This window comes from Stenella coeruleoalba, assembly GCF_951394435.1.
Source record: "Stenella coeruleoalba genome assembly, chromosome: 2".
In the NCBI taxonomy this organism is placed as follows: Eukaryota; Metazoa; Chordata; class Mammalia; order Artiodactyla; family Delphinidae; genus Stenella; species Stenella coeruleoalba.
The window spans coordinates 63,273,349-63,298,762 of NC_137147.1; the positions used below are offsets into that span (position 1 = coordinate 63,273,349).

The following is a 25,414-nucleotide window of genomic DNA, read 5'->3' on the forward strand; positions in this document are numbered from 1 at the left end:
TCCAAGTTTTGTAGTTTTCCTCAAAAGTTGTACTTGCTTTGTTAGATTAATACCTAAGTATTTCATTCTCTGGAGTGCTAATTAATGTAAATGGTATTGTGTTTTTAATTTCAAATTTCACTTGTTCATTGCTGGTATACAAGAAAGCAATCTACTTTTGTATACTGATGTTCTCTTGTAAAACTTTATTATACTCATTTACTAATTCCAGGAGTTTTTCTATATAAACAGTCTTGTTATCTGGCATCTGTAAACAAAAGACAGTTTTGTTTCTTCCTTTCCAATCTGTATACTTTTTATTTCTTTTTCTTATTGCATTAGCTAGGACCTACAGTACAATATTGAGAAAGAGTGGTGAGATGGGACATCCGTGTGTTGTTCCTGATATTAGTGGGAAAGCTTCTAGTTTTTCACTATTAAGTATGATGTTAGCTGTAGGTTTTTTGTAGATGTTCTTTATCAAGTTGAGAGTGTTACTTCTATTCCTATTTTGCTGACGAAACAGTCAGTTGATTTTTGACAGAGTGCTGGGACAATATAGTGAGGAAAATAATAGACTTCCAATGAAAGGTACTGGGACAACTGAATGGTCACATGAAAAAGAATAAAGTTGGACCTTCCTCACACCATGGATAGAAAATTTACTCAAAATGGATCAAAGGTCTAAATGTAAGAGCTAAAACTGTAACATTTTTAGAAGAAAACATAAACATAAATCTTCTTGATTGCCTTAATTAGGCATTGATTTCTTAGCCATAACCAGAAGCATACCAACCAAATAAAAATAATAAATTGGACTTTATTAAAATTTTAAAAACTTTTGTTTAAAGTTTTTTGTATCAAAAACACTATCGAGGGCTTCCCTGGTGACGCAGTGGTTGAGAGTCCGCCTGCCAATGCGGGGGACACGGGTTCATGCCCCAGTCTGGGACAATCCCACATGCCGCAGAGCGGCTAGGCCTGTGAGCCATGACTGCTGAGCCTGCGTGTCCAGGGCCTGTGCTCCACAATGGGAGAGGCCACAACAGTGAGAGGCCTGCGTACCGCAAAAAAAAAAAAAAACTATCGAGAAAAATATAAAAACCCACAGACCAGGAGAAAATATCGGGTTGACCAGAAAGTTCATTCTGGCTTTTGCATAAGATGTTACAAACAAACTTTCTGACCAACCCAATATTTGGAAATCATGTAAGTCCCTAATAAGCAACTGGTATTCAGAATATATAAAGAACTCTTAGTAAAAAGACAAAGAGTCCAGTTAAAAAGTGGGCAAAAGACAAAAAAAGATATACAAATGGCCAATAAATATGTAAAAAGGTGCTCAACATCTTTAGCCCTCAGGGAAATGCACATTAAAACCACAGTGCTATATCACTTCACACCTACTAGGTGGCTGTAATCAAAAAGACATAACAGTATTGACAAGGATGTGGAGAAATTGGACCCCTCATATAGTTTTGGTGGGAAAATGTAAAATGGTGCGGTTACTTTGGAAATAATCTGGCAATTTCTCAAAAGATTCAACATAGAGTTACAAGGTGACCCAGTAATTCCACTCCTAAGTAATGAGGTATGAAAGAGAAATGAAATGTGAAAACATGTCCGCACAAAAACTTGTACACACATGTTCATAACAGCATTATTATGAAATAGCCAAAAAGTGGAAATAAACCAAATGTCTGTCAGCTAACGAATGGATAAATCAATGTGGTATGTCCATACAATGAAATATGATTTAGCAATAAAAGGAATGAAGTACTGATTCATGCTATAAAACGGATGAACTTGAAACTTTATGCTAAGTGAAAAAGCCAGACACGGGAATTCCCTGGCGATACGGTGTTTAGGGCTGTACACTTTCACTGCTGAAAGCCCAGGTTCAATCCCTGGTCAGGGAACTAAGATCCCGCAAGCCGCAGCACAGCCAAAAAGGAAAAAAAAAAAAGGCCAGATACAAAAGGCCACATATTATATGATTCCTTTTTAAAATATTTTATTTATTTGGTTGCGAAGGGTCTTAGTTGCGGCAGGCGGGCTTCTTAGTTGCAGCAGGCGGGAGCCTTAGTTGTGGCATGCACGTGGGATCTAGTTCCCTGACCAGGGATCGAACCCGGGCCCCCTGCATTGGGAGCATGGAGTCTTATCCACTGCGCCACCAGGGAAGTCCCTGATTCCTTTTTTTTTTTTTTTTTTTTTTTTGCGGTACACGGGCCTCTCACTGTTGTGGCCTCTCCCGTTGCGGAGCACAGGCTCCGGACGTGCAGGTTCAGCGGCCATGGCTCACGGGCCCAGCCCCTCCGCGGCACGTGGGATCTTCCCGGACCGGGGCACGAACCAGAGTCCCCTGCATCGGCAGGCGGACTCTCAACCACTGCACCACCACGGAAGCCCCCTGATTCCTTTTTTAATGAAATGTCCAAAATAGGCAAATCTATAGAGACAGAAAGCAGATTAATGGTTGTCCATGGCTGGAGGTGGGGGTTGTGGAAGGAAATGGAGAGTGACTGCTAAAGGACCTGGTTTCTTTTTGGGTGACGAAAATGTTCTAAAATTGAGGCTAGTGATGGTTACACAACTGTCTGAGCATACTACAAACCATTGAATCGTGCACTTATATGAGTGAGTTAGGGACTCCCCTGGTGGCACAGTGGTTAAGGCTCTGAGCTCCCATTGCAGGGGGCCCAGGTTTGATCCCTGGTCAGGGAACTAGATCCCATATGCATGCCACAACTAAGAGTTCACATGCCACAACTAAGGAGCTGGTGAGCCGCAACAAAGGAGCCCGCCTGCTGCAACTAAGATCTGGCACAACCAAATAAATATATAAATTTTAAAAATAAATAAATGAGTGAGTTATGTGGTGATTTGAATTATATCTCAATAAAGCTGTTACTAAAAAAATTTAGAAGAATGACATGTGGCATTCACTGTGTGTTAGCTCTGGTGATGGGGGTGGCGGTGGCTGAGGGCAGCTACTAGAAACATGCAGCATATATTATCGTGAAGCATTCTGTTTTATAGGATCTCCTGTATCGAAGATCTAGGTCACTAGTGGATTATGAAAATGCTAATAAAGCACTGGATAAAGCAAGAGCAAAAAATAAAGATGTTCTGCAGGCTGAAACGTCCCAACAGTTATGTTGTCAGAAATTTGAAAAAATATCTGAATCTGCAAAACAAGGTACTCTTATATTAACCTTTAATCATAAGGTATGGTTTGGACTGTTATATAAATAGTTAATCCTAATTTGTTTTGTTCACAGAGCTTATAGATTTTAAGACAAGAAGAGTTGCTGCATTCAGAAAAAATTTAGTGGAACTGGCAGAGTTAGAACTGAAGCATGCAAAGGTAGTATCATATTAAAGATTTAATAATTTAAGTGACATAATTTACAAATGAGTCAGTTATGAAACTTTATACTAATTTTTAAAATAGAGAATCTTAAAATTGAGAGGGATTTTAAAGGTTATCTAATTTAAACAAGAAAAATATCTATAATGTCTCTAATGGTCAGCTTTGCAAAACTCTAGTACCTAATATGGAAAAACAGTATCATTTTTTGACTAGTTGTTAAAAAAAAAAATCTTACTTAATAAAAACATCACTTAAAATTTTATTTAACATTTGCCATCTTCAAAGGGACTGAAAATTTTAAATGTATTCAAAATTCCCCAAACTATAAATATTAAAGGAATTTTTAAAAACTTTTATGTTATTTCGTGATAAATTTATAACATTTATAAGTATAAAGTTATTAAAGCTTAAAACTACACTGAGATTTTTGGTATACTCTATAATGAGCACGAATTTACTTCTGTGTAACTTTGACATGTTTAATTCCTCTTTCACAGTTTACCCTTCAGATATTTACATCCTTCATATTCTCCATATATCTTCTTTTCTCCATGCCAGACATCCTTTGGCTAAATATTTTTCATCCCATACACCTCAACAAGATTTTTATTGTGTTATTGCCCTACTGTCATTACTCTTTTAAAATATTATACCTGAAAATGGAAACACATTTACATACATAGAATGATAATTGTTCACATTTCTTCTTACAGCATGTTTTATTCTATTTTTTTTAACTAATTTATTTTTTATTGAAGTATAGTTGATTTACAATGTGTTGGTTTCGGGTGTACAGCAAAGTGATTCAGTTATACATACATATGTATATATTCTTTTTCAGATTCTTTTCCCATAGAGGTTATTACAGAATATTGAGTATAGTTCCCTGTGCTATATAGTAGGTCCTTGTTGTTTATCTGTTTTATATATAGTAGTGTGTATGTTACTCCCAAATTCCTAATTTATCCCTCCCCTCCAAGCATGTTTTATATGTATAAGATACGGGTTTTTTTAACTGCCATATTTCACCAGCTTGATTTGGCTATAATCACACTTTTTCTCTCTTTCTAAGTCACTTCTTGAACCTCCGCCCTGTGGTTGTGTGTGTAATTTTTTTAGTAATTATTTTCATTTTTGTGGTAAGAAACACATAACATAAAATTTACCATCTTAACGATTTTTAATTGTACAGTTAAGTAGTATTAAGTGTATTCATGTTGTACAATGGCTCTCTAGAACTTTTTCATTTATTGAGCACTTATTTTAAAAATGTAATTGCAGGCCACGTTTGTCTGTTAGATTTAAGCTTGCTCGTCTTAGCCCAGCGCATTGAGATCTTTTGGAAACTTGGGTTTGATCATATAGTATTTGACTATTATACTAGTTTATCCTGTCAAGTGATGGACATTTGTAATTTGTATGAACTCCCTTTTATGTCTTCATCTAAGTTCTGATTTAAAAGGTTGATCAGGATTAAAGGAATCACTATTTGTTAACCTACCTTTTGAAAGTAAGTGGCACCAAAAAAAATTTAGTTCCTTTCTATACTAATTAATATTAACTTATTAATTAATATTCTTTGGTTATAGTTATTTGGATAGTTAGGAATTCATTTATACTATTATCAACCATTATTTTTCCCATTTTATCTGTGAAGGACATAAGGAGTATCAAGTTACTTATTAAAATCAAGATATACGTTGTCTGATTTGCTGGGCTAATAACCCTGTCCGAAGAAAATGTATGGACCTCCCTGGTGGTCCAGTGGTTAAGACTCTGCATTTCCCCTGCAGGAGGCGTGGGTTTGATCCCTGGTCGGGGAACTAAGATCCTGCGTGCCATGCATTGTGGCCCAAAAAAAGGAAAATGTTTTTATAAGCCTGGCATGATTTATTCTTATTGAGCCTGTGTTGTTTTCCAGTGTTCACTGTTCTTGTTCTTTTTAAAGAGTTTATAAACTATCAAGGATTTTGTTATAGATTAAGGAGGGGTTGACAAACTACAACCTATTCTGTACAGCCTGTGAGCCAGGAATGGCATTCATATTTTTAAATGATTATAAAAAGATCAAAAGAATAATATTTCATGACGTGATAATTGTATGAAACTCAAATTTAACCTATTAAGGTTTATTGGAATACAGCCAAGCCTATATGCTTAAGCTTATTCACTTACACTTTGTCTATGATTGCTTTCATGCTACTGCAGCAAAGTTGAGTAGTTGAAACAGAGACCAAATGTCTCTCAAAGTCTAAAATGTTTACTGTTTAATAACCCTTTACAAAAAAAGTTTGCTGACCCTGCTTTAGATTGATGTCAGCCTCTGGTTTCCAGATTCTGTACTTTTTCAAATTCTTCCTGAAATGTGTTCTCTGTGTTCAAATTTCTGATAGCTCTACTAGTCCAGTGGTTCTTAACTGGTGGTGATTTTGCCCCCCAGGAGACATTTAGCAATTTCTGGAGACATTTGTGGTTGTCGCATCTGGGGGTGGGGGGGTCACTGCTGGTGTGTAGTGGGTAGAGGCCAGGAGTGCTGCTCAGTATCCTGCGATACACGGACAGCCCCCACGAGGAGGGATCACACAGCCCAAATGTCGGGAGTGCTGAGGTTGGGCAACTCTACTCTGTTGTCTGAGATTTCTTAATGACTTTGTAAATCTGAACAAAGTCTCATTTTGGACCCAGGATCCACATAAATTATTCCAAAAAGAGTAAATAATAGTTAAATGTACAACAAGATGGTTTGAAACTACTTTGGATTTTATTTATTGTAACTGGTATATATGTTTTTGCCACATAATTGAAATCTAGTTAACTAGGTAGTTAGGTCACTTTTGTGTCCTTGAAAATAGGCTCAGATTCTTTATTAAGGAAGTAAAAAATGTGTGAAATGGGCAGTTAAAAAAAAAAAAGTGATGAGCCAACTGTGAGGGTGTGATGTGAGTCCCTGTGTACCCCGCTGTAGTTGCAGAGTTAGGTCCACCTTTGGCAGGGGCAGTTGGGCAGGTGTCAGCCTGCAGAATGTGTATCCTGTGACTCAGCGGTCCCACTTGAGGAATATACCTGTAAGAAGTATATCTAAGAAGGTAATTTCATAACTGTAGACAGGCACAGTTCTGTTCTTATACTGGCCAAAAATTGACAGTAACTTGAACACCTAAAAATGTTTAATGTTTATTTTTCACTTAATTTTAGATTTTCAGGAACATTGCAAGGAAAGTACAAAGAATTCCTGGATACTCTTCACCCAGATTCCCCAAATGTGCATATTATCGCATCTGCTTTGTCCTTTTCCCTCCCTTCCTCCCCGTTTCTCTTTACACACACACACACACACTCTCACACACACCCCTGTACACACCTGTTTTTGTCTTAAACCATATGAGTAAGCTGCAGATATGATGCTTCTTCTCTCTTTTATACATTTAAGTGTGAATTTCCTAAAATCAAGTAATTAAATACTCAGTACAGTTATAAAGTTGAGGAAATTAATATCAACATAATTGTTATCTAATCCAGAGGCCTTTATTCACATTTCCCCAGTTGTCCCAATAATGTCCTTAATGGCAAAAGGAAATTCAAGAGAACGTGTTGCATTCAGTGCACGTGTCTTCTTAGACTTCTGTAATTTGGAAAAGTTGCTGAATCTTCGTATTTCATAACATTGGACACTGTTAAAGCACAGGCCTATAGAATGCCCCTCACTTTGGGTTTGTCTAATTAGTGGGTTTAGGTTGTGCACTTCGGACAGGAATTCCACCCAGAAGTGATGTCAGATCTTCTTGGCGCATCACACAGGAGGAGGCACATGCTGTTGATCAGTTGCCTTACTGGCAATGTACAACTTTGATCATTTGCTTAAAGTGATGTCTGCAGGCTTCACAGTGGCAAAGTTGATATTTTATACTTTGGATTAAGAAGTATTCTGTGAGGAGGTACCCGAGACTGTTAAATACCCCATCACTTAACCAGCACCGACCAATAAAACTTTGTGCCATGGTGGGAATATTCTGTAATCAGCACAGCTTCGTGCCATGGTGGGAATATTCTGTAATCTGTAATCAGGAAGTCTGGGTTCTGTCCAGTGTGGTTGGCACTAGTCATGTGTGGCTATTGAAGACTTGAAATGTGGGTAATGCAACTGAGGAACTGAGTTTTTATTTAATTTTAATTAACAGATTTTCATTATGCAGCTGCACATAGCTGATGGCTACAGTATTGGCATTTTAGTCCCATACTGCTTTTGGCATCCATTCATGATTTTTGCTTGAGTCAGTTTATGATGATGATGATCGCCAAATGGTCATTTTCTAATTCCATCATTCTTTATACATTTTAGTTGACTTTCTGCTCTAAGGAGGAGGTTTTCCTTCATTCCTGTTTATATATTAACGTAATCTAAATATACTTAAATTTGCCTTTATATGTCTCTAAATGTGGGTACCAGTTCACATGTTTTACAAATGGACATTTAGGTATGAATTTTATAGAATACTTCTGTATGTAATCTTACTGTTTTTATAAAAAGTGCTATAAATCTAATGCTATATTTTAATGGCTAAAGGAATGTGATAAGAACCTGTCTTACAATCAGAACATACTCAGTGGTTTAATCTGCATACAAAGGGCATATTTTATAACCCTCACTAGAGCATGCCAAATATTAATATTGGTCTAGACGGAAATTTACTGAACAATCTGGTATGTGGAAAATACTGTGCATGGAACAAATTCTGTAATTTTACGTCTTTAAACATTTATTTGTATATAATAAATGACTTTTCAAAATTCTGGTATCTTAAATGTAAAGTTACTTGATTTCTAATACTGTATATTTTCAGTAAGAGTCTTTCACACTGTTTGAACTTCATTTATTTTCCCTCCCTTTTTAGGGTAACCTACAGTTGCTGCAGAACTGCCTGGCAGTGTTAAATGGAGACACATAAGCCACACTCTGCCTTCCAGTTAAAAAGGGCTGCCTTCCGTCAGATTTTATTTTTTTTCTTAATGATGCTAGACATTTACTGCTCACTGGAAACAAAAGAAACAGCTGACAAAGTGCATCTACTCTCCCTTTTTCTGAGAAACAATGGCGTGGTGCCGCCCTCGGGTGCTGTGGGCTGCATGATGGGACCTGCGCGCTTGCGCCTGCGCCGCGGACAGTTGATGATCATCGCGCCCTCCTCCTCTTCAGAAGCCCAAAGTACTGCCTTTTTTAAAGTAGCCTCTAGAACTGTGCTTATTTTATGAATAGTATTCCTTATGGCTGCTAATCTTATTTACTTTTAAGTAATTTCTGAAGTTTAACCCTTTCAAAATACATTGTGTAAACAAGATAAGGATTGCCGTTACCTTTTTTTGAATTTTGTTTTAAAAAAACATTGTACACCACCTTAGTTCTTGTATCCTGGTAAAGCATCTTAATGAGACTTATTTTTAATGAACGTTTCTTAGAAGTTTTGGGACAGACTTTACGTAATCTTTATAAGTATGATTTCTGAAGAAAAGCAAATGCATTAGTATGTTTGCCTTAAACTTGTAGACTAAACGAACTATTGTCAAATAAACAGTGATAACAGTAATAGTTTTTAACTCTGGTCACTCTAAAATTTGGAGTAGCTATAGTCTACTCCTATATTATGCTTTTACAATGCAGGTCTTAGTTTTTCTTTTTTCTTATTTCTTTTAAAATGGCATATCGAACCAAGTTCACCACTTTACGAAAGAATGAACTGCTTCTCTGTGTGCTTTTAGCACTTCTTATAAGATGGAATTGGGCAGAGACTGGTTAGAGACAGCTGTTTCTAAAACAGGAACAGAGTATGGTCTGTTGTGCTCTCCAGGATTCCACCCCTAGTTCAGCTAATTAACCGTGCAACATACACCAGTGTATAGACTGGTATGTAGAGAGAAAGAGGAGTGCTATAGGGAGCAGCACTTGTCAGTGGGGGAAAAGCTGGAATATTTGGAATAAAAGTTGCAGTACAAAATGGATACTGTCAGTATCTACATTACAGATATTTGGCCTTTCTAATGTGAACGAACATTGTTATTTCTAGTTTAAAATTAGATTGCGTGGTTGGATTTTTCCACACACTCTGTTTCCCATGTGGAAACCACAGGCATCTGAGTTGGTCACCCTTCCACCGCGTTCCTAGTTTGTTTTCCCAAACCGTTTTTAAGAACACCTACCTGGTTCTCAGGACTAGTCGCTATGATTCCAGCCTTTTCTGCTGCATGGCTCTTGCCTCACTGGTGTGCTGGGTCAGTGTTTCTCTCTTATTGACGTTCCTCGGTGCGTTTGAACTGTTGATGTTTGTGTTGCCTGAGAGATTGTTTTGTCCTCCATGTCCCCTTCACTGGTGAGAATATGCCCCTGCGATGCCCACCAGTGGGTGAACGTGGGGTGGAGGGCCGTAGCTTCTGGATTCGGGAACAGTCCCTTCAGTGGCTGCCCTTGTGGCCTCAGACCACAAGGTTCACTCGACCTGTCTGCCTATTTCTCTACCATAAAAGACAATTATTGACCTACCTCACAGGGGTGTTGTGAGGATTAATAAATGTTGGTACAGTGCTTTGGAAATGTGAAGATGCTGTGTAAATGCTAAAAAAATAGCAAAAAGCTACACAAGTTTTCACACATCCGTCAGCTAATGTGTTTCTACCGAGGTGGCCTTTTTCTGGGAAAGAAGTACAGTGGAAAGTACATCCCTTGGCCCTTTGGTTTACTGACGGGGTGGGCGTAGACAGGAAGCAGCAATTGTGGGCTGCACATGAGTGTGGGGAGGTGAGGGGTGCTTACTAAACACATGTATTAATGAGTTGATGACTGTCCGAGGGTCTTCTCACTAACAAAACGTACAGAGAAGGGAAAGAATGTACGTTACTCCGTCGAGGTCATACGGGAGAGATTTACTTTGTAGGTCCAGAACAATTGAAAGGTTTATTCCATAGCTCACTGCTAGTCCCTGATAAAAGTAGCCAGCGCTGGTGAGTTGTGGCATTCATAAAACTTCTTAACCGTCTCCTGCCTGAGGGCCGCAAAGGTGCGACGGGAAGACGCCTAGTGGCAGAGACAAGGCAGCAAGGGGCAGTCTGGGGTTTCCCTCGGATGGTGCTTTATGCTCTGCAACCCCGGCTGTGGGAATGGCCTGGGGAGACAACGTTGGTTGCAACGCTGGTTGCGGTGGGAAGCAAGGGACTGAGGGATTCGGAGTTTATGCGGTGAGAGTGGAGGATGGCAGGAGAGGAAATTTGTGAGGAAAAAGAAAGTGTGTCAAGCCTACCTGTATGTCAGTGAGGCACCAACCGGGTGACAAAAGTGTATACAATATTATTAATGTTCCGTAGTAAAACTGTGTTAAGTTGAGGTCAAAATGATGTTTCTCTTCCGCTGGGGAGGCGGGGGGGGAGGGGGGGTTCAAAAGGAAAACTGCTGAGAAGCGCATAGCTATTCAATACTGTAAAAATAAGAAGTGAGGGTCTTCCCTGCTGGCGCAGCGGTTAGGAATCCGCCAGCCAATGCAGGGGACACGGGTTCGAGGCCTGGACCGGGAAGCTCGCACCTGCTGCGGAGCAACTAAGCCCGAGCGCCACAACTACGGAGCCCGCGCGCCTAGAGCCGGTGCTGCCCAACAAGAGAAGCCACCGCAGAGAGAAGCCCCCGCTCGCCGCAACTAGAGAAAGCCCGGGTGCAGCAACGAAGACCCGACGCAGCCAAAAATAAATGAATTTATAAAATATAAAATAATAAGTGAAATTCTGTGTTTCGCTGCTGCTGGATAGAAGAGTATCAGTGTCAGTTTCAGCTCACCAACCCCCGGCTAGCACATATCCGGTGACATTATAGAAAGAGCGGAGCCTGGGTTCGAGCCCTGGTCGGGGAAGATCCCACGTGCCACGGAGCAACTAAGCCCGTGCGCCGTAACGACTGAGCCTGCGCTCTGGAGCCCATGGGCCTAGAGCCCATGCTCCGCAACACGAGAAACCACTGCAATGAGGAGCCCCCGCTCCTCACAACTAGAGAAGGCTTGCGCGCAACAACGAAGACCCAACGCAGCGAAAAAAGAATAACCAATATCTATAAACTCAGTTTTATAGATTAGATACGTACAGGAAATTGGTGGTTGCCAAAGGTGGAGACGGTGGGAGGTTGCTAAAATTTGGGGTAGGGCATGTGAAAAGGTGCAAATCTCACTCATAAGTCATGAGGACATACTACACAGCATGATAACTAAAATTAAAAAATAAATTAAAAAAATAAACCTACAAAACACAGAGGGGAAGCACAAACGCAATCCCGCACTGCCATAAATCATGCAGTTCCGTTTCTCACACTTGGGGAAATCACAACGGTCAACATCCGCAGAACGACGAATAAGCTTCGTTCTGGGTGTGACCACTCGTACCTCGAGTCAAAGCGAAAACTTGCTGAGAAAGCCTGGGTTCATGTTTTTAAGCCTGAGATCAGTAACCTTTACACGTTATGTGTGTATGCGTATATATATTTGTATGTGTGGGTCTTTGACCATGCCCGTCGGCTACCGCAACTCTAGTTTTCCGACCGGAAGCTGAAAACAAGCCTAGGGCAGTTAACCACTGGGTCCTCAGGGACTACCATACGCAGGGTCAGACTGCTTCTGAAAAACCACAATAAACAGGAAGAGCACGAACGACAAAAAAGCGTTAGGTGGTTGCAGTTAACAGCCAAAAAGCAGACTGTCAAGCTCTACTTTAGTACGCGGCTCAGCACACTGCAGCTTCCCCGCAACCTCAGAGCGAATAATTTCAGTGCAGCGAAACAACCATCTCACAGAACTCACAGCTGCACGCAAGCATTACACTACACCCCCAAGAAAAAGTATGCGAGCGCACGCACAGAAGCACTTACTCGTTAACAAAGATTACCTAATTCTACTATTCAACAAACACAAACATCAGGGGAAAGCGCGAACGCAGTCCCCCACTACCACAAATTATGCAGTCGAGTTTCCCACATTTGGGGAAATCGCAGGGGTCAGCACATCCGGAGTGCAATGGATAAGCCTCGCCCTGGGAAAACCACCTTCGTGATCATGGTATCTCCCCTGCCAGGTAAGTATGAGTTGCTGCGCTCTCCTCGTCCCACACCCTCGCGATCGCCCACCTCTTCACGCACGCTCACTTCCCTCACGCCCTCTCCGCGCCCTCCGCCCCTGCATGCCCCTCGCTCCGGGCTCGCCCACCCCGGGAACAACCTCGCGAGTCCTCGGCTGTCCACACGCAGGACGCGGAAGCCCAGCCGGAGTGGGACCAGCAGCCTCTGCGCGCCTCGCTATCTGCATACGCCACGCCCCTCTCCGGAAGTCCCGCGCCTCTCAGCTTTCCCCAAGCCCGCTGAGGACGGCGGGGAGAACGCGGAAGGGATCTGCTCAGAGCCTTCGACTTAAAATGAACATTAGGTTCTTGTTTCAAGTTACATTGAGCGGTTTCACCTTTCGCACCGTCTATGTCTAACCTTTTCCCCGTTGGGAAATCGCTATGTTTGGGGGCACTTAGCCCTCAGGCGGCTTTCTAGTCTGTTACTTTCTCTTTGGCTTGTGTGGCCTCGAGGAGCTTAGGGCAGGTTTCCTTGACCTCCAGGTTTCTCTAGATAGGACCCAGGCGGAGTGGGACCAGCAGCCTCTGTGCGCCTCCTCATCGACACACGCCACGCCCCTGCCGGGACCTTTTCGGCGTCCCGTTCTTTCCCGCGGGAGATACGGACCTACTAATTCCCGGCCGAGATGCGCCGGTGTCTCCGGAGGGAGGGCGTGGGCGAGCGGCGACGAGTCGGGACCTGGAGGCGGGACCCGGGAAGACAGGAGCTCGCGGCGCCTGGCGCCCTGCAGTTCAGGAGCAGGTCGGAGCTCGGGTGTGGTCTCACCTTCCTTTCAGTGAAAATGACACGGAACACAATGTCAATCAAATGTTAAATAGTAAGATCAGAGTTTCGTCATCAGTTTAACATGAAATTGTTTGAGTCCTCATCCATGATCTTTCGTTCAGATTATGCAGTAATCGAATCCTGCAACAGCAAAGAAAAACGAACAGAGACTATCAGGGCAAAGCGTTCCTGCAAGGGGTAGATGTGTGGGCCGGGAACGGGTGTTGAATGGTTTCCGAAAATCGAATGCACGGACGGAATTGTCCCGTTTTCGTCCTGAGGGACTAGGCTGCCTCTTTCAGCCGCCCGGATTTGTCTTTTCCTCTTCCATACGTGAAGATTCTTTCTCGAGATCAAGTGGATCCTCCCCAGACGTGAACAAAACGATTCAAGTATCGTGTGTCGACTTCCAGTGGACCTTGTGCTGCATTATACTACTGTGGTCGGTGCTACGGAGCAAAGCGAGGCTAGACACAGGACTGGAGACTATAGGGTCAGGGAAGGTTTCCTGAGGTCCTAACTGCGAAAAGATCAGAGCAAACGTATTGTAGCACCCTTTTTTCTTTTTCTTTTTTTCTTTTTTGGCTGCGCCGTGGGGCATGAGGGATCTTAAGTTCCCCAACCAGGGATGGAACCCACGCCCAGCTGCAGTGGAAGCGCGGAGGCTTAACCACACCACTGGACCGCCAGGGAAGTCCCAAGCACCCATTTTTGATTACTGGTTGTCTCAGGAAGTTTCCTTTCTTAGTGTGTGTTTCCTAAAAATAGAGCATTTTCTTATCTAAACCCAGGATAATTATAAAAATCAAGAAATTAGCATGGATGCAATATTATTATTTACTCTATAAACATTATTCCATTTCTATCAATTGTCTCAGGAATGTCCTTTATAGCAAAGGAAAATTCAAAATCACATGTTGCATTCTGTATCCTGTCCCTTTAACCAATTTTAATCTGAAATAATCCCCAGGCCCATCGTTTTATTTCATTATGCAGGCATTTTTGAAAATTACAGGCCAGTTATTTTGTGGAATAGCCTTGGTTTTTAAGTTGTCCTGTATTTCCTCATAATTACATTCAAGTGTGCTTTTTTTTTTTTTTTTTTTTTTTTTTTTTTTTTTTGCGGTACGCGGGCCTCTCACTGTTGTGGCCTCTCCCGCTGCGGAGCACAGGCTCCGGACGCGCAGGCTCCGGACGCGCAGGCCCAGCAGCCATGGCTCACGGACCCAGCCGCTCCGGGGCATGTGGGATCCTCCCGGACCGGGGCATGAACCCGTGTCCCCTGCATCGGCAGGCGGACTCTCAACCACTGCGCCACCAGGGAAGCCCCTCGAGTGTGCATTTTTGACACGTAGACGACATAAATGGTACTGTATCTGTTTACATGTTGACTTATGTCCCTCCCCCCCCCCCAAAAAAATGCTGAAATCCTAACCCCTGGTACCTATGAATGGGACCTTATTTGGAAATAGAATCTTTGCACATACAATCAAGTTAAGGTGAGGTCAGTAGAGTGGGCCCTAATCCAATATGAATATTGTCCTTATAAGAGGAAAATGCCATGTAAGGACAGAGACACGTAGGGATAACGCCATGTGATGACAAAGCACAGATTGGACTGATGTAGCTGCAAGTTAAGGATCGACTGTCACCACTAGAAGCGAGGAAGAAGCAAGGAAAGATTCTACCCAGACTCCCAGAGGGAGCATGGCCCTGCTGACTCCTTGAGTTTGGACTTGTAGCTTCCAGAACTGTGAGAGAATAAATTTCTGTTGTTTTAAACCACCCAGATTGTGGTACTTTATTATGACAGCCCTATCAAATTAATCCAGTGTCCTCCTCTGGGCATCACACTGCAGGCACGTGAAGTCAGTTTGTTCAGTTATTGGTGGTGTTAACATTGATTACTTGGTTAAGGTGGTGTATCAGTTATCCAGTGCCGTGTAACAAACTACCCTAAAACTTAGTGATTTAAAATAGTGACCACGTGATTTGCTCACCATTCTTTGTGTCAGCAACCGCAGCTGGGCTGAGCCGGGCAGTTCTGCGGCTCTGATGTAGGACCACTCGTGCAGCTGCAGTCAGCTTGTGGGACACTGGGGCGGGTCAGTCTGAGGGCCCTCAGTTGACATGATTCATCTTCACTCCCGTAATTTCATCCTCCAGTAGGCTAAGTCAGGCTTCTTCTCATGGCGGTCTCAGGACAGCAAGTGAGAGCGACTCCCAACGAGCAACTGTTTTTCAGTCTTCTGCTTCCATCGCATTTACTAATGTTCCATTAGCCAAAGCAAGTCACGTAGCCAAGCCCAGAGTCAACATGGGAGGGTGCTGCAGAAGAACATGGTACCGGGGCCAGTATTGTAACCCTCTGCCACTGGGGGTGCTCACCAGGTCTGCCCCTTGTAATTATTAAGTAATTTGTGTGGAGATAATTGAGGATATGTAAATATCCGTTACAAAACCTTAACGCAATAGTTTTTAGTATCCACTGTTGACTTGCATTATGGTTGCCAAATGTTGATTTTCTAATTCTGTCATTCATTCTACATTTCTTAGTTGGCATTCTGTTGTAAGGAAGAATTTTCCTTCCTTCCCTATGTAATCAACATGAACTCGTGGTTGTGTTTAGTTGTTTATAATCCATGACTGTTTCCGTTTATTTTGATGTTCGGTTGTTCTCATACTGGGCCTATGAAAGACCCTTCAGGTTGGCTACTGTGTCCTTCTGACACGTCCATATAATTTTTGGAGCATTTTCTGGCACAAGATAGTCCAGGCTCATCTTGTACCTTCCCTGACTCCTGAAAATCATCTGTTTCTCCAAAGAGCCCTGGTTCTTTTTAGTGGAGAATGACATTTAGAAAGCAAGATCAGGACAGTGGGTTTCCCTACACATGTCTATATCTATTAAAAATAATGGGCCCGGGAGTAAAGACGCATACATAGACACTGGACTCGAGGACACGGGGAGGGGGAGGGTAAGCTGGGACGAAGTGAGAGAGTGGCATGGACATATATACACAACCAAATGTAAAATAAATAGCTAGTGGGAAGCAGCCGCAGAGCACAGGGAGATCAGCTCGGTGCTTTGTGTCCACCTAGAGGGGTGGGATAGGGAGGGTGGGAGGGAGACGCAAGAGGGAGGAGATATGGGGATATATGTATATGTATAGCTGATTCACTTCGTTATACAGCAGAAACTAACACACCACTGTAAAGCAACTATACTCCAATAAAGATGTTTAAAAAAAGGGGGGGGGGTTGCCCAGGTACTTCCCTCGTGGCACAGTGGTCAAGAATCCGCCTGCCAATGCAGGGGACACGGGCTCGAGTCCTGGTCCGGGAAGATCCCACATGCCTCGCAGCGACTAAGCTCTTGCGCCACACCTACTGAGCCTGCGCTCTAGAGCCCGCGAGCCACAACTAACTGAGCCCGCGAGCCGCAACTACTGGGCCCGCGTGCCACAACTACTAAAGCCTGCGTGCCACAACTACTGAAACCCGCGCGCTTAGAGCCAGTGCTCCACAACAAGAGAAGGCACCGCGATGAGAAGCCCGCTCACCTCAATGAAGAGTAGCCCCCGCTCTCGCCACAGCTAGAGAAAGCCGGCGCGCAGCAACGAAGACCCAATGCAGCCAAAACTAAATTGATTAATTTTAAAAAAATAATAATGGGCCTATACTGATATCTTCAATTCCAATTTTCAACTTAACACCACATGGTTCCTCCTCGCCCTCCGCCATTCTGTATTTGTATCTCCTCTCTTCAACAGTGAGAACCTTGACTCCCAGCCTCCATTTACTCATTAGCTCAATCCTACAATACAACAGCATTGGTACAAAACTGTTACAACCACATAGCTATGAAATACCAACCTACTAGTATTTGCAGTTCTTGTCTTTAGAGTTGAAAACGGTTATGGTCAATGTACTGTGTTCAAAAGTCATTTCGGTTGGTTATTTCTACTCCAGTGTGGTTACACTAGTCATCTGAGATACAGTTAGGTTAATTTGTACTTACCTCCAATTTTAGGGTCTTTTCCCCCTGTATTTTTTTTAAAATGTCATTTATCTTTGGCTGCGCTGGGTCTTTGTCCCTGCGCGTGGGCTTTCTCCCGTTGCGGCAAGCGGGGGCTACTGTTCGTTGTGGTGCGCGGGCTTCTCATTGCGGTGGCTTCTCTTGTTGCGGAGCCCTGGCTCTGAGCGGGCGGGCTTCAGTAGTTGTGGCTCGCGGCCTCTAGAGCGCAGGCTCAGAAGTTGCGGCGCACGGGCGTAGTTGCTCCGCGCGGCCTGTGGGATCTTCCCGGACCTAGGGCTCGAACCCGTGTCCCCTGCATTGGCAGGAGGATTCTTAACCATCGCGCCACCAGGGAAGTCCTCCCCCTGTATTTTTTTTTTTAAGCAGCAGTTTTTCTTTCTTTCCTTCTTCCTTCCTTCCTTGATTTTGGCTGTGCCGGATCTTAGTTGCGGCACGTGGGATCTTTAGTTGTGGCCTGTGGGATCTTTAGTTGCGGCATGTGAACCCTTAGTTGCGGCACGCATGCAGGGTCTAGTTCCGTGACCAGGAACCGAACCCCGGCCCCCTGCATTGGAAGTGCGGAGTCTTTCCCATTGGACCACGAGGGAAGTCCCTCCCCCCCCCCCTGTGTTTTAAAAACATATCCAAAATGTTAACAGAGATCCCCAAATAATTACATAGAAAGGTACGCTCAGAAAACTGCCACTCTCTCCTTGCACTCACCCATATAGGCAATTTCATCAGTTCCGGTTTAACACTCCTGGGTTTCTTTTTGACAGACGGTGTATAATTTTCTTTTTTTTCACATTTTTCATAGACAATGGGTAGCATACTACATATATGCGTGCACTTTATTTTTTTCACTTAACATCGTCAATGCGTCCTATCTAGAGAAACCTGGAGGTCTAGGAAACCTGCCCTAAAGCTCCTCGAGGCCACACAAGCCAAAGAGAAAGTAACAGACTAGAAAGCCGCCTGAGGGCTAAGTGCCCCCAAACATAGCGATTTCCCAACGGGGAAAAGGTTAGACATAGACGGTGCGAAAAGTGAAACCGCTCAATGTAACTTGAAACAAGAACCTAATGTTCATTTTAAGTCGAAGGCTCTGAGCAGATCCCTTCCGCGTTCTCCCCGCCGTCCTCAGCGGGCTTGGGGAAAGCTGAGAGGCGCGGGACTTCCGGAGAGGGGCGTGGCGTATGCAGATAGCGAGGCGCGCAGAGGCTGCTGGTCCCACTCCGGCTGGGCTTCCGCGTCCTGCGTGTGGACAGCCGAGGACTCGCGAGGTTGTTCCCGGGGTGGGCGAGCCCGGAGCGAGGGGCATGCAGGGGCGGAGGGCGCGGAGAGGGCGTGAGGGAAGTGAGCGTGCGTGAAGAGGTGGGCGATCGCGAGGGTGTGGGACGAGGAGAGCGCAGCAACTCATACTTACCTGGCAGGGGAGATACCATGATCACGAAGGTGGTTTTCCCAGGGCGAGGCTTATCCATTGCACTCCGGATGTGCTGACCCCTGCGATTTCCCCAAATGTGGGAAACTCGACTGCATAATTTGTGGTAGTGGGGGACTGCGTTCGCGCTTTCCCCTGGTGTTTGACTTGGTAAACAAATAGACGACAATTTCGGTAGTGCCCTTATGGGGTTAATTTTCGGTTGTCGAGTGTCGCTACGTGCTGCCTGTGCTGTGGTATTTTTTTCTGTTTGACTCTTGTGTTGTGGAGTTCCCGGGAGTTAGGCATGGGCAGTCAACGCACAACGTGTCTTGCTTCGGTAGTCTGAGCCGGTTTTTCTTCGTCGCTTAAATCGTCACTCGGTTTCCTGTTCCGTGTGGCGCTTACCAGCAACGTCCGCGTTGCCAAGTAGCGGAATACAGAAATCAACGTCTGTGAAGAAAAGGCAGTGCCTGCAAAAACAACTGTTTGCCCCAGTGTGAGTAAAACCCGCGGCTGTCGTGCTAGCAAAAATCAGCTGACAACGCGCACTATGTAGGCCGGTATCGTATAGAGTCCCGACCATAATGCAACTTGACTTATGAAATAGCAGTAGAACCACAGGCACAGGAAACAAAGCTCTGGAGAAAGCCAAGTCAGGAGTACGGGGTTGCTTAAATACGGCATGCTATATATAAAATAACGGAAGTTACCTGTGAAGAACATTCAACTTCTATACGGCGTCCTGAAATAACGTATAATGAAAAACAACCCGAAGTTCTACTACACCTCGAACTGGCACAGTATTGTGAACACTTAGTTTAATAAGTAAAAGTTTTTAAAAAGAAGTATGGAGGCAACTCCCTGCCTGTCCGTGGTTAGGACCCCGTGTTTCCACTACCACGGCCCTCGGTTCAATCCCTGGTCAGGAAACTGAGATTCCCGAAGCTTACGGGTTTAGCGAAAAAAACCCTAGATATGTGTTTGCATGTTATATATACAACACCTGCATAAACACACACGCGTACACATATATGTAACTTATTGATCTCAGGCTTCAGAACAAAAAACAGAGTGGAAACTGTTCTCCAGCAGGTTCTGAGTGCAGGTAAGATGAAAAATACGGTGTCCTTCGTACAGAAAAATCACGGAACACTCCCTGTTCAGCTTCATCAGCAACGTCTCTGAACCCCATTTGCGTGAGTCCTAGGGTGAGAGCTACTAAGGACAGAACCAAAAACCCAAACGGAGCCCCTGAGCCCTGGGAGAGGGCGCACCAGGCCACGCCCTCAGCCTCCAACCTAGCCTCTTTCAGTACCTTATCACTTTAGGAGAATGGGATCATTTTTACAGATAGCAGAAAAAATGCAAGCCAAGTGTGTAAGCACCTTATTTTTCTCACATACCTGCCCCTTCTCTTCATGTACGGCTCCTGCTGATTGAAGCTGTAGGGGAGGCAAAACTTTACTTTTTACCCTTTGAGGCTCTCTGGCAGGGCCTGAGTATTAATGGATGTAAAACAGGAGGGGGGCACTTCCCTGAGGGTGCAGGGATTAAGAATCCGCCTGCCAATGCAGGGGACACGGATTCGAGCCCTGGCCGGGGCAGATCCCCACATGCCGCGGAGCAACTACGCCCGTGCGTCGCAACTACTGAGCCTGCGCTCTAGAGCCCACGAGCCACAACAACTGAGCCCGCGCGCCTAGAGCCCGTGCTCTGCAACAAGAGAAGCCACCGCAATGAGAAGCCCGCACACCGCAACGAAGACTAGCCCCCGGTCGCCGCAACTCGAGAAAGCTCGTGCACAGCGATTAATTTAAAAAAACAAAAAAAAAATTTTTAAACAGGAGGAAAACATGCAGATTTTTACATGTATGTAGATGAAAACCCAAATTAAGTGGGTCTCCGAGGAACCCTGGTTCCTTTTTTTTTTAAATAAATTTTACTTTTGTCTGCGTTGGGTTTTCGCTGCGGCGCGCGGGCTTCGCATTGCAGTGGCTTCTCTTATTGCGGAGCACGGCGCGCAGGCTTCAGTAGTTGTGGCGCTACGGGCTTAGTTGCTCCGCGGCATACGGGATCTGCCCGGGCCAGGGCTCGAACCCATGTCCCCTGCATTAGCAGGCGGATTCTTAACCACTGCGCCACCAGGGAAGCCCACCCTGGTTCCTTTTATTGGCCCTGGTTCCTTTTGTTGGAGAATGATACTGAGAGACCAAAATCTGGTGTGTCATTGCTGTTAGGCCCTGTACCTATTTTACTCAGTGGATTATATTCCGTTATTATCATTACCTTGATTTGGCAGTGGGAACCCTTTCCAATTGGCTCTTGTGTGCTTGACATGCCACCGAATCAGTCACTGTACATTCCTTTACTTTTGGGCACAGTTGCATGTTCCAGGCTTGTATTTTCCCCACCTAAGAGCCTCGCCTCCCCTGGGGGCTGATATGCCCCTCCGCCCTCCTGCCCACAATGACTTTCTGTCGCAGTGAGGCTTACTGCGGAGCGATGGAGAAGGACCATCAGGTTTCTCAGGAGAGAGCACATCCGGGGCTCCACAAGGCCCATGGATATCCAGCCTCGGCTCCCCTCCTTCGCCCACCTACCCCGATTCCTTTGGCAGAGGCGGCTGCTTCCTGAAAGAGGTCAAGGTTCTGTGGACTTCCTGGAGAGGCACTGGAGTCCAGAGGGAGGGGCAGAGGGCACAGGTGTCCAGGTTGGACTCCTTACAAACGTTTCTGATCCCACCTGGTGTGTGCCCACCGCCCAAGACCGCTAACCCACCCAGCAAAAGTCCCACAGAGGCACGGCAAGCCACACCAAAGTGGCCTTCCCTCAGCTGGGTGTGTCGCCGCTCTCTGACCGGGCAGCAGGCACCTCTGCCCCTCGGAGGGTGAGGGGCAGTGCCTCAGAGGTCCCCTGCTACTATTCTCTGTGACACCCAGACAAGAAGAGTTGGCCGTGCTGAGACTCACACTCCCCTGTGCCGGTCACCCAAACCCACGCACCCCGCCCACTCCCCCAAAGCCAGGTTCCCAAGGGTTCCACACCTCCACATCCCGTCGGGGGTATATCCAACGAAGGCCTGAGGTTCTCTCTTTGGTCCTCATCCGCTGGTCTCTGCAGATGGTGACATTTGAGGCTGAGGTCTTTCTGTAGCTCCAGAGCAATAGACTCTTCCTGAAGGTCACCTGTCAGACTGCAGTGGCACGGCCTCCCAGGCCCACGGAGACTCCACAGACTCCAGGTCAGCCCCTCTTAGTTAGCAGTGGGACCGTGAGGAGGGCTGAGGCCGCAGCGGGGGCGCAACCGTAGGAGCTTGCCAGGAGAGGAAGACGGGGGGGGGGGGGGGGGAAATGCAGTCTCCGGTTTGAGAGACAGAACCAGAACCGAAAAAGGGCTTGTGGGCTCAGGGGTCAGGGGAGGGCAGCGCTGGGCCCCTGAGGTTTCAGAGAACCTCGCTCCCATCGGGGTTCTGCTGTGACTCCTCTCGGTGAGTCTACGGCGTTTCCTTTCCACAGGAAGGGAGGGGCAAGGACCACCCGCGGCGTTCTTCTCGGCACCCACACATCCCACCCCAACCAGGCTCTGTCCGCAAGGTGAAGCTGCTCCTTCTTGCTGAAAGCCCGGCCCATTTCCTCCTGGGTGCTCTCTGCTTGGGCCTCAGCGGCTTCCTCTTGGCCCCGCCAATTCAGCCTTAAGGACCCAATAAAGGTAGCCAGCTGGTCAGAAGCCACAGGCCAGTGGTTTGTGCAAGGAGGTGAGGTTGAGAGCCCCTCCATGATGGCAGCTCCCCACCTGCCCACCACCCCACCCTCCACCCTTCTGTTCCCTGCCATCAGCCCCCATTGCCCCTGGCTCTCAGGGCTCTCTGAGCTCTGCCTGTGCTTTTGCTGTCAATCTTCCTTTCTCTCTCTTTCTCCCGCCCCACCCCCTTTCTATCTATCCATCTATCTATCTATCTATCTATCATCTAATCTATCTATCCATCTATCTATCTATCTATCTATCTATCTACCTATCATCTATCATCTATCTATATCCATCAGATGTAGCAGAAGAATGGGTGCGGGCGTTTTCCCACCCTTGTACAGAGTGTGAGCGATCTTTGCTCTTTCGGCGGGAACTCAACCCCTCCAGCGGCTACCAGGAATAGGTGCGAAGGCATATGAAAGCTGAGGTTTCCAGGGGGCCACACCACCCTCCTCCCCCTCAGACTGACAGGACACCTGAAAGGTTCTCATAGGCACTGTCAAGGCCCACTGAGAGCCCTGCTGCGTTTTGCTCCTGCCGGTGTCGGCTTCCGCGCAGGTACACAACTGTCAGTGTCTTGGAGGGTGGCAGAATGTGGCTTGGAAGATCTCGGGGTGGCAGTTCTGCCCCACAAATAGATTAAGACGGTTGGGAAGGTTCTCTGTCTCCCTGGGTCTGTACCTGTAGAGACCATGGGAAAGACAGGGAAGGAGAGAGAGAGAGGTTGGGAGATTGAAAGACTGTGACTGGGAGAGACAGAGACAGTGACCTTCCTTTGGGAGGCAGAGCTGGGGACTGAGCCCGGGAGTGAGAGGGGGTTTCCAGGAAGGGTGCCGTAGTTGTCCCTGACCGTGTGATGGCCTGTGTGCTTGTCGGCCTCCAGGGCTTTGGGTGGGCAGCTCCTGCGTGCCCACCTGTTTGGCAGGGATGTGCGCGTGTCGAGCAGAGCGGGGGCGGTGGGTGAATAAAAGTGGAGAGGGCGCGGACCGCGGTGGGGCCGGCGGGGCTGCGCGCTAAGGCGGGAGCAACCGGGCTGCGGGCGGGCGTGTGGCCTGCGCGCGGGAGGAAGGCGCAGGCGTGTTCCCTGGCCACGGCCCCCACGTGGCTGTGCGGGCGGCCCCCAAAGGCTTTCCCGCCTCTGGCCGGGGAGAGAGGATGCTGCGCGGCCTCAGGGCCTTGGGCGGGGCTTGGTCCCGGGCGGGGGGGGGGGGGGGGGGCGGTGCCCTTCACGAGGGCGCAAAAGCGACGGGCACCTCCTTCGAGCCGGAATCGAACCAGCGACCTAAGGATGTCCACACGTGTCGGCTCTACAGTCCTCCGCTCTACCAGCTGAGCTATCGAAGGGTGCGCGCCGCCAGGCCCGGGCCCTTAACTCTTTCTGGAAATGCCGGAGCACGGCACTGGGACGCCCGAGGTGAGACAGACCCAGGGCTGTTTGGAGATGAGTTCGAACAGGCGAGGGCAAAAATGGGCTGAAACTTTCTTTTGCTGAAAGCAAGGCGAGACCGGACCCGAGCCCCGACCCACCCCTTCAACTGCGGGGCGCCGCGCGCCGCGAGCTCCCGCCTTCCCGGGTTCCCCCTCCAGGTCTCGATTCGTCGCCGCGCGCCCACGCTCCCCCGCCACGAGACACTCGTTCCGGTGTCCCCCACGGGGAAGAAAGAACAGGGCGCTGGGAGGGTCGCGCTGGGGGCGTGGCGTATGTAGATGAGGAGGGGCGCAGAGGCTGCTGGTCCCACTCCGCCTGGGCCTCCGCGTCCTGCGTGTGGACACGCAGAGGCTGCCTGTTGTTCCCCGGGTGGGCGAAGCCGGGGCGAGGGGCGTGCAGCGGCGCAGGGCGCGGACGCGGCGTGAGCGAAATGACCGTGCGTGCAAAGTGGGGTGTGCTCGTGGTTGTGGGACGAGGAAAGGAAAACCTTCAGTTTTGCCTGAAAGGAGGTACCGGTATTACTCCGAAGATTTTGTTTTTCATGTAAAGCTGTTGTTGAATTGACAGTGTTTCCCGTTTTGTGGTATATCGAAAATTTCAAAGCGTAACTTATAGTTGTAATACTTTTTTCTGTGTTTTCCGCGCGCTTTTTATTTCAGCCGAGTTATGTTGAACTTGGCGGTTGTACAGTAAGTTTTTGTTTTTTGAAAAGTGTTTCACCAAAGAGATAGTTCGGTGGCTTTACGTTGTATGATTAAGACAGGGCTGTAGGTGAGCGTAAGTAGTGTGGTAGAAGAAGCGAGAATGTCGTTTGTGCGGAGCAAGAATCGGCGGCGCTGATAAGAGGTCGCAGGTGTCCTGGTTGTGAGGCTTCGAAAGATCTGTTGGGTGGGACTCTTAGGAGTGGTCGGTTTTGTCGGATCTATCTGCCAGCTGCTTGACCTGGGTGTTTGAGGGTAGCGAGAGTGTCTAATATACCAGAAGCAGGCAGTCTAGGCTTTTTGCGCTGTAACAGGATCACCCTACTTGATGTAGATGTAAGCATAGGGTGACGGGACGGTGCACGCGTATTTATGACTCCCTTCCAGAAATAGGGACTTATGCATTTTTTTGATACGTTTGGGAAACTAGGCAACACTCTGGCTGTTTGGTAAGACCGTTCTTGAATGCTGAATGGAGAAAGTCCCCAGATTGCTTAACATGTGCCCAGGAAGAAACAGGAGACTGTGGTTGTATTTTATGAGGTGGACCTTTCCTCGAGTGATAATGTTGCCGTTTCACCATCCGAAGTCCCTTATGTTCAGACCTCCCCTGACCTCACCGGCACTGGAACAAGTGTGATGTGAGAGTGAATACGAAATGGGAAGGAAAAAAAGAATTTCCCCTTGGTACCAAAAGGGAAAGATATTTCTCCCTCATTCTTAGAAAATTTGCTAATACTGGTTCTCTCCGTTTGAGATATATATGTAAATGTTATTAACAGTTAAATGTATCCTTTGCCAGTTTTACAACCTGAGAATGTCTGGAGGGCCTTG

General features: G+C 46.3%; 1 protein-coding gene across 2 annotated transcripts in view; it reads left to right on the forward strand.

Annotated features, from left to right (window-relative positions):
- SNX6 (sorting nexin 6) overlaps positions 1-9,938 on the forward strand; it is a 54,734-nt gene extending 44,796 nt beyond the window's left edge. For both annotated transcript variants that reach the window (XM_079914287.1, XM_079914288.1), the window contains 3 exons: positions 3,022-3,181; positions 3,264-3,349; positions 8,248-9,938. In XM_079914287.1, coding sequence (XP_079770413.1) covers positions 3,022-3,181; positions 3,264-3,349; positions 8,248-8,301 — 300 coding nt within the window. In that variant the 3' untranslated portion in view covers positions 8,302-9,938. The remainder of the gene's footprint in view (positions 1-3,021; positions 3,182-3,263; positions 3,350-8,247) is intronic.
- Positions 9,939-25,414: the final 15,476 nt, after the last annotated feature.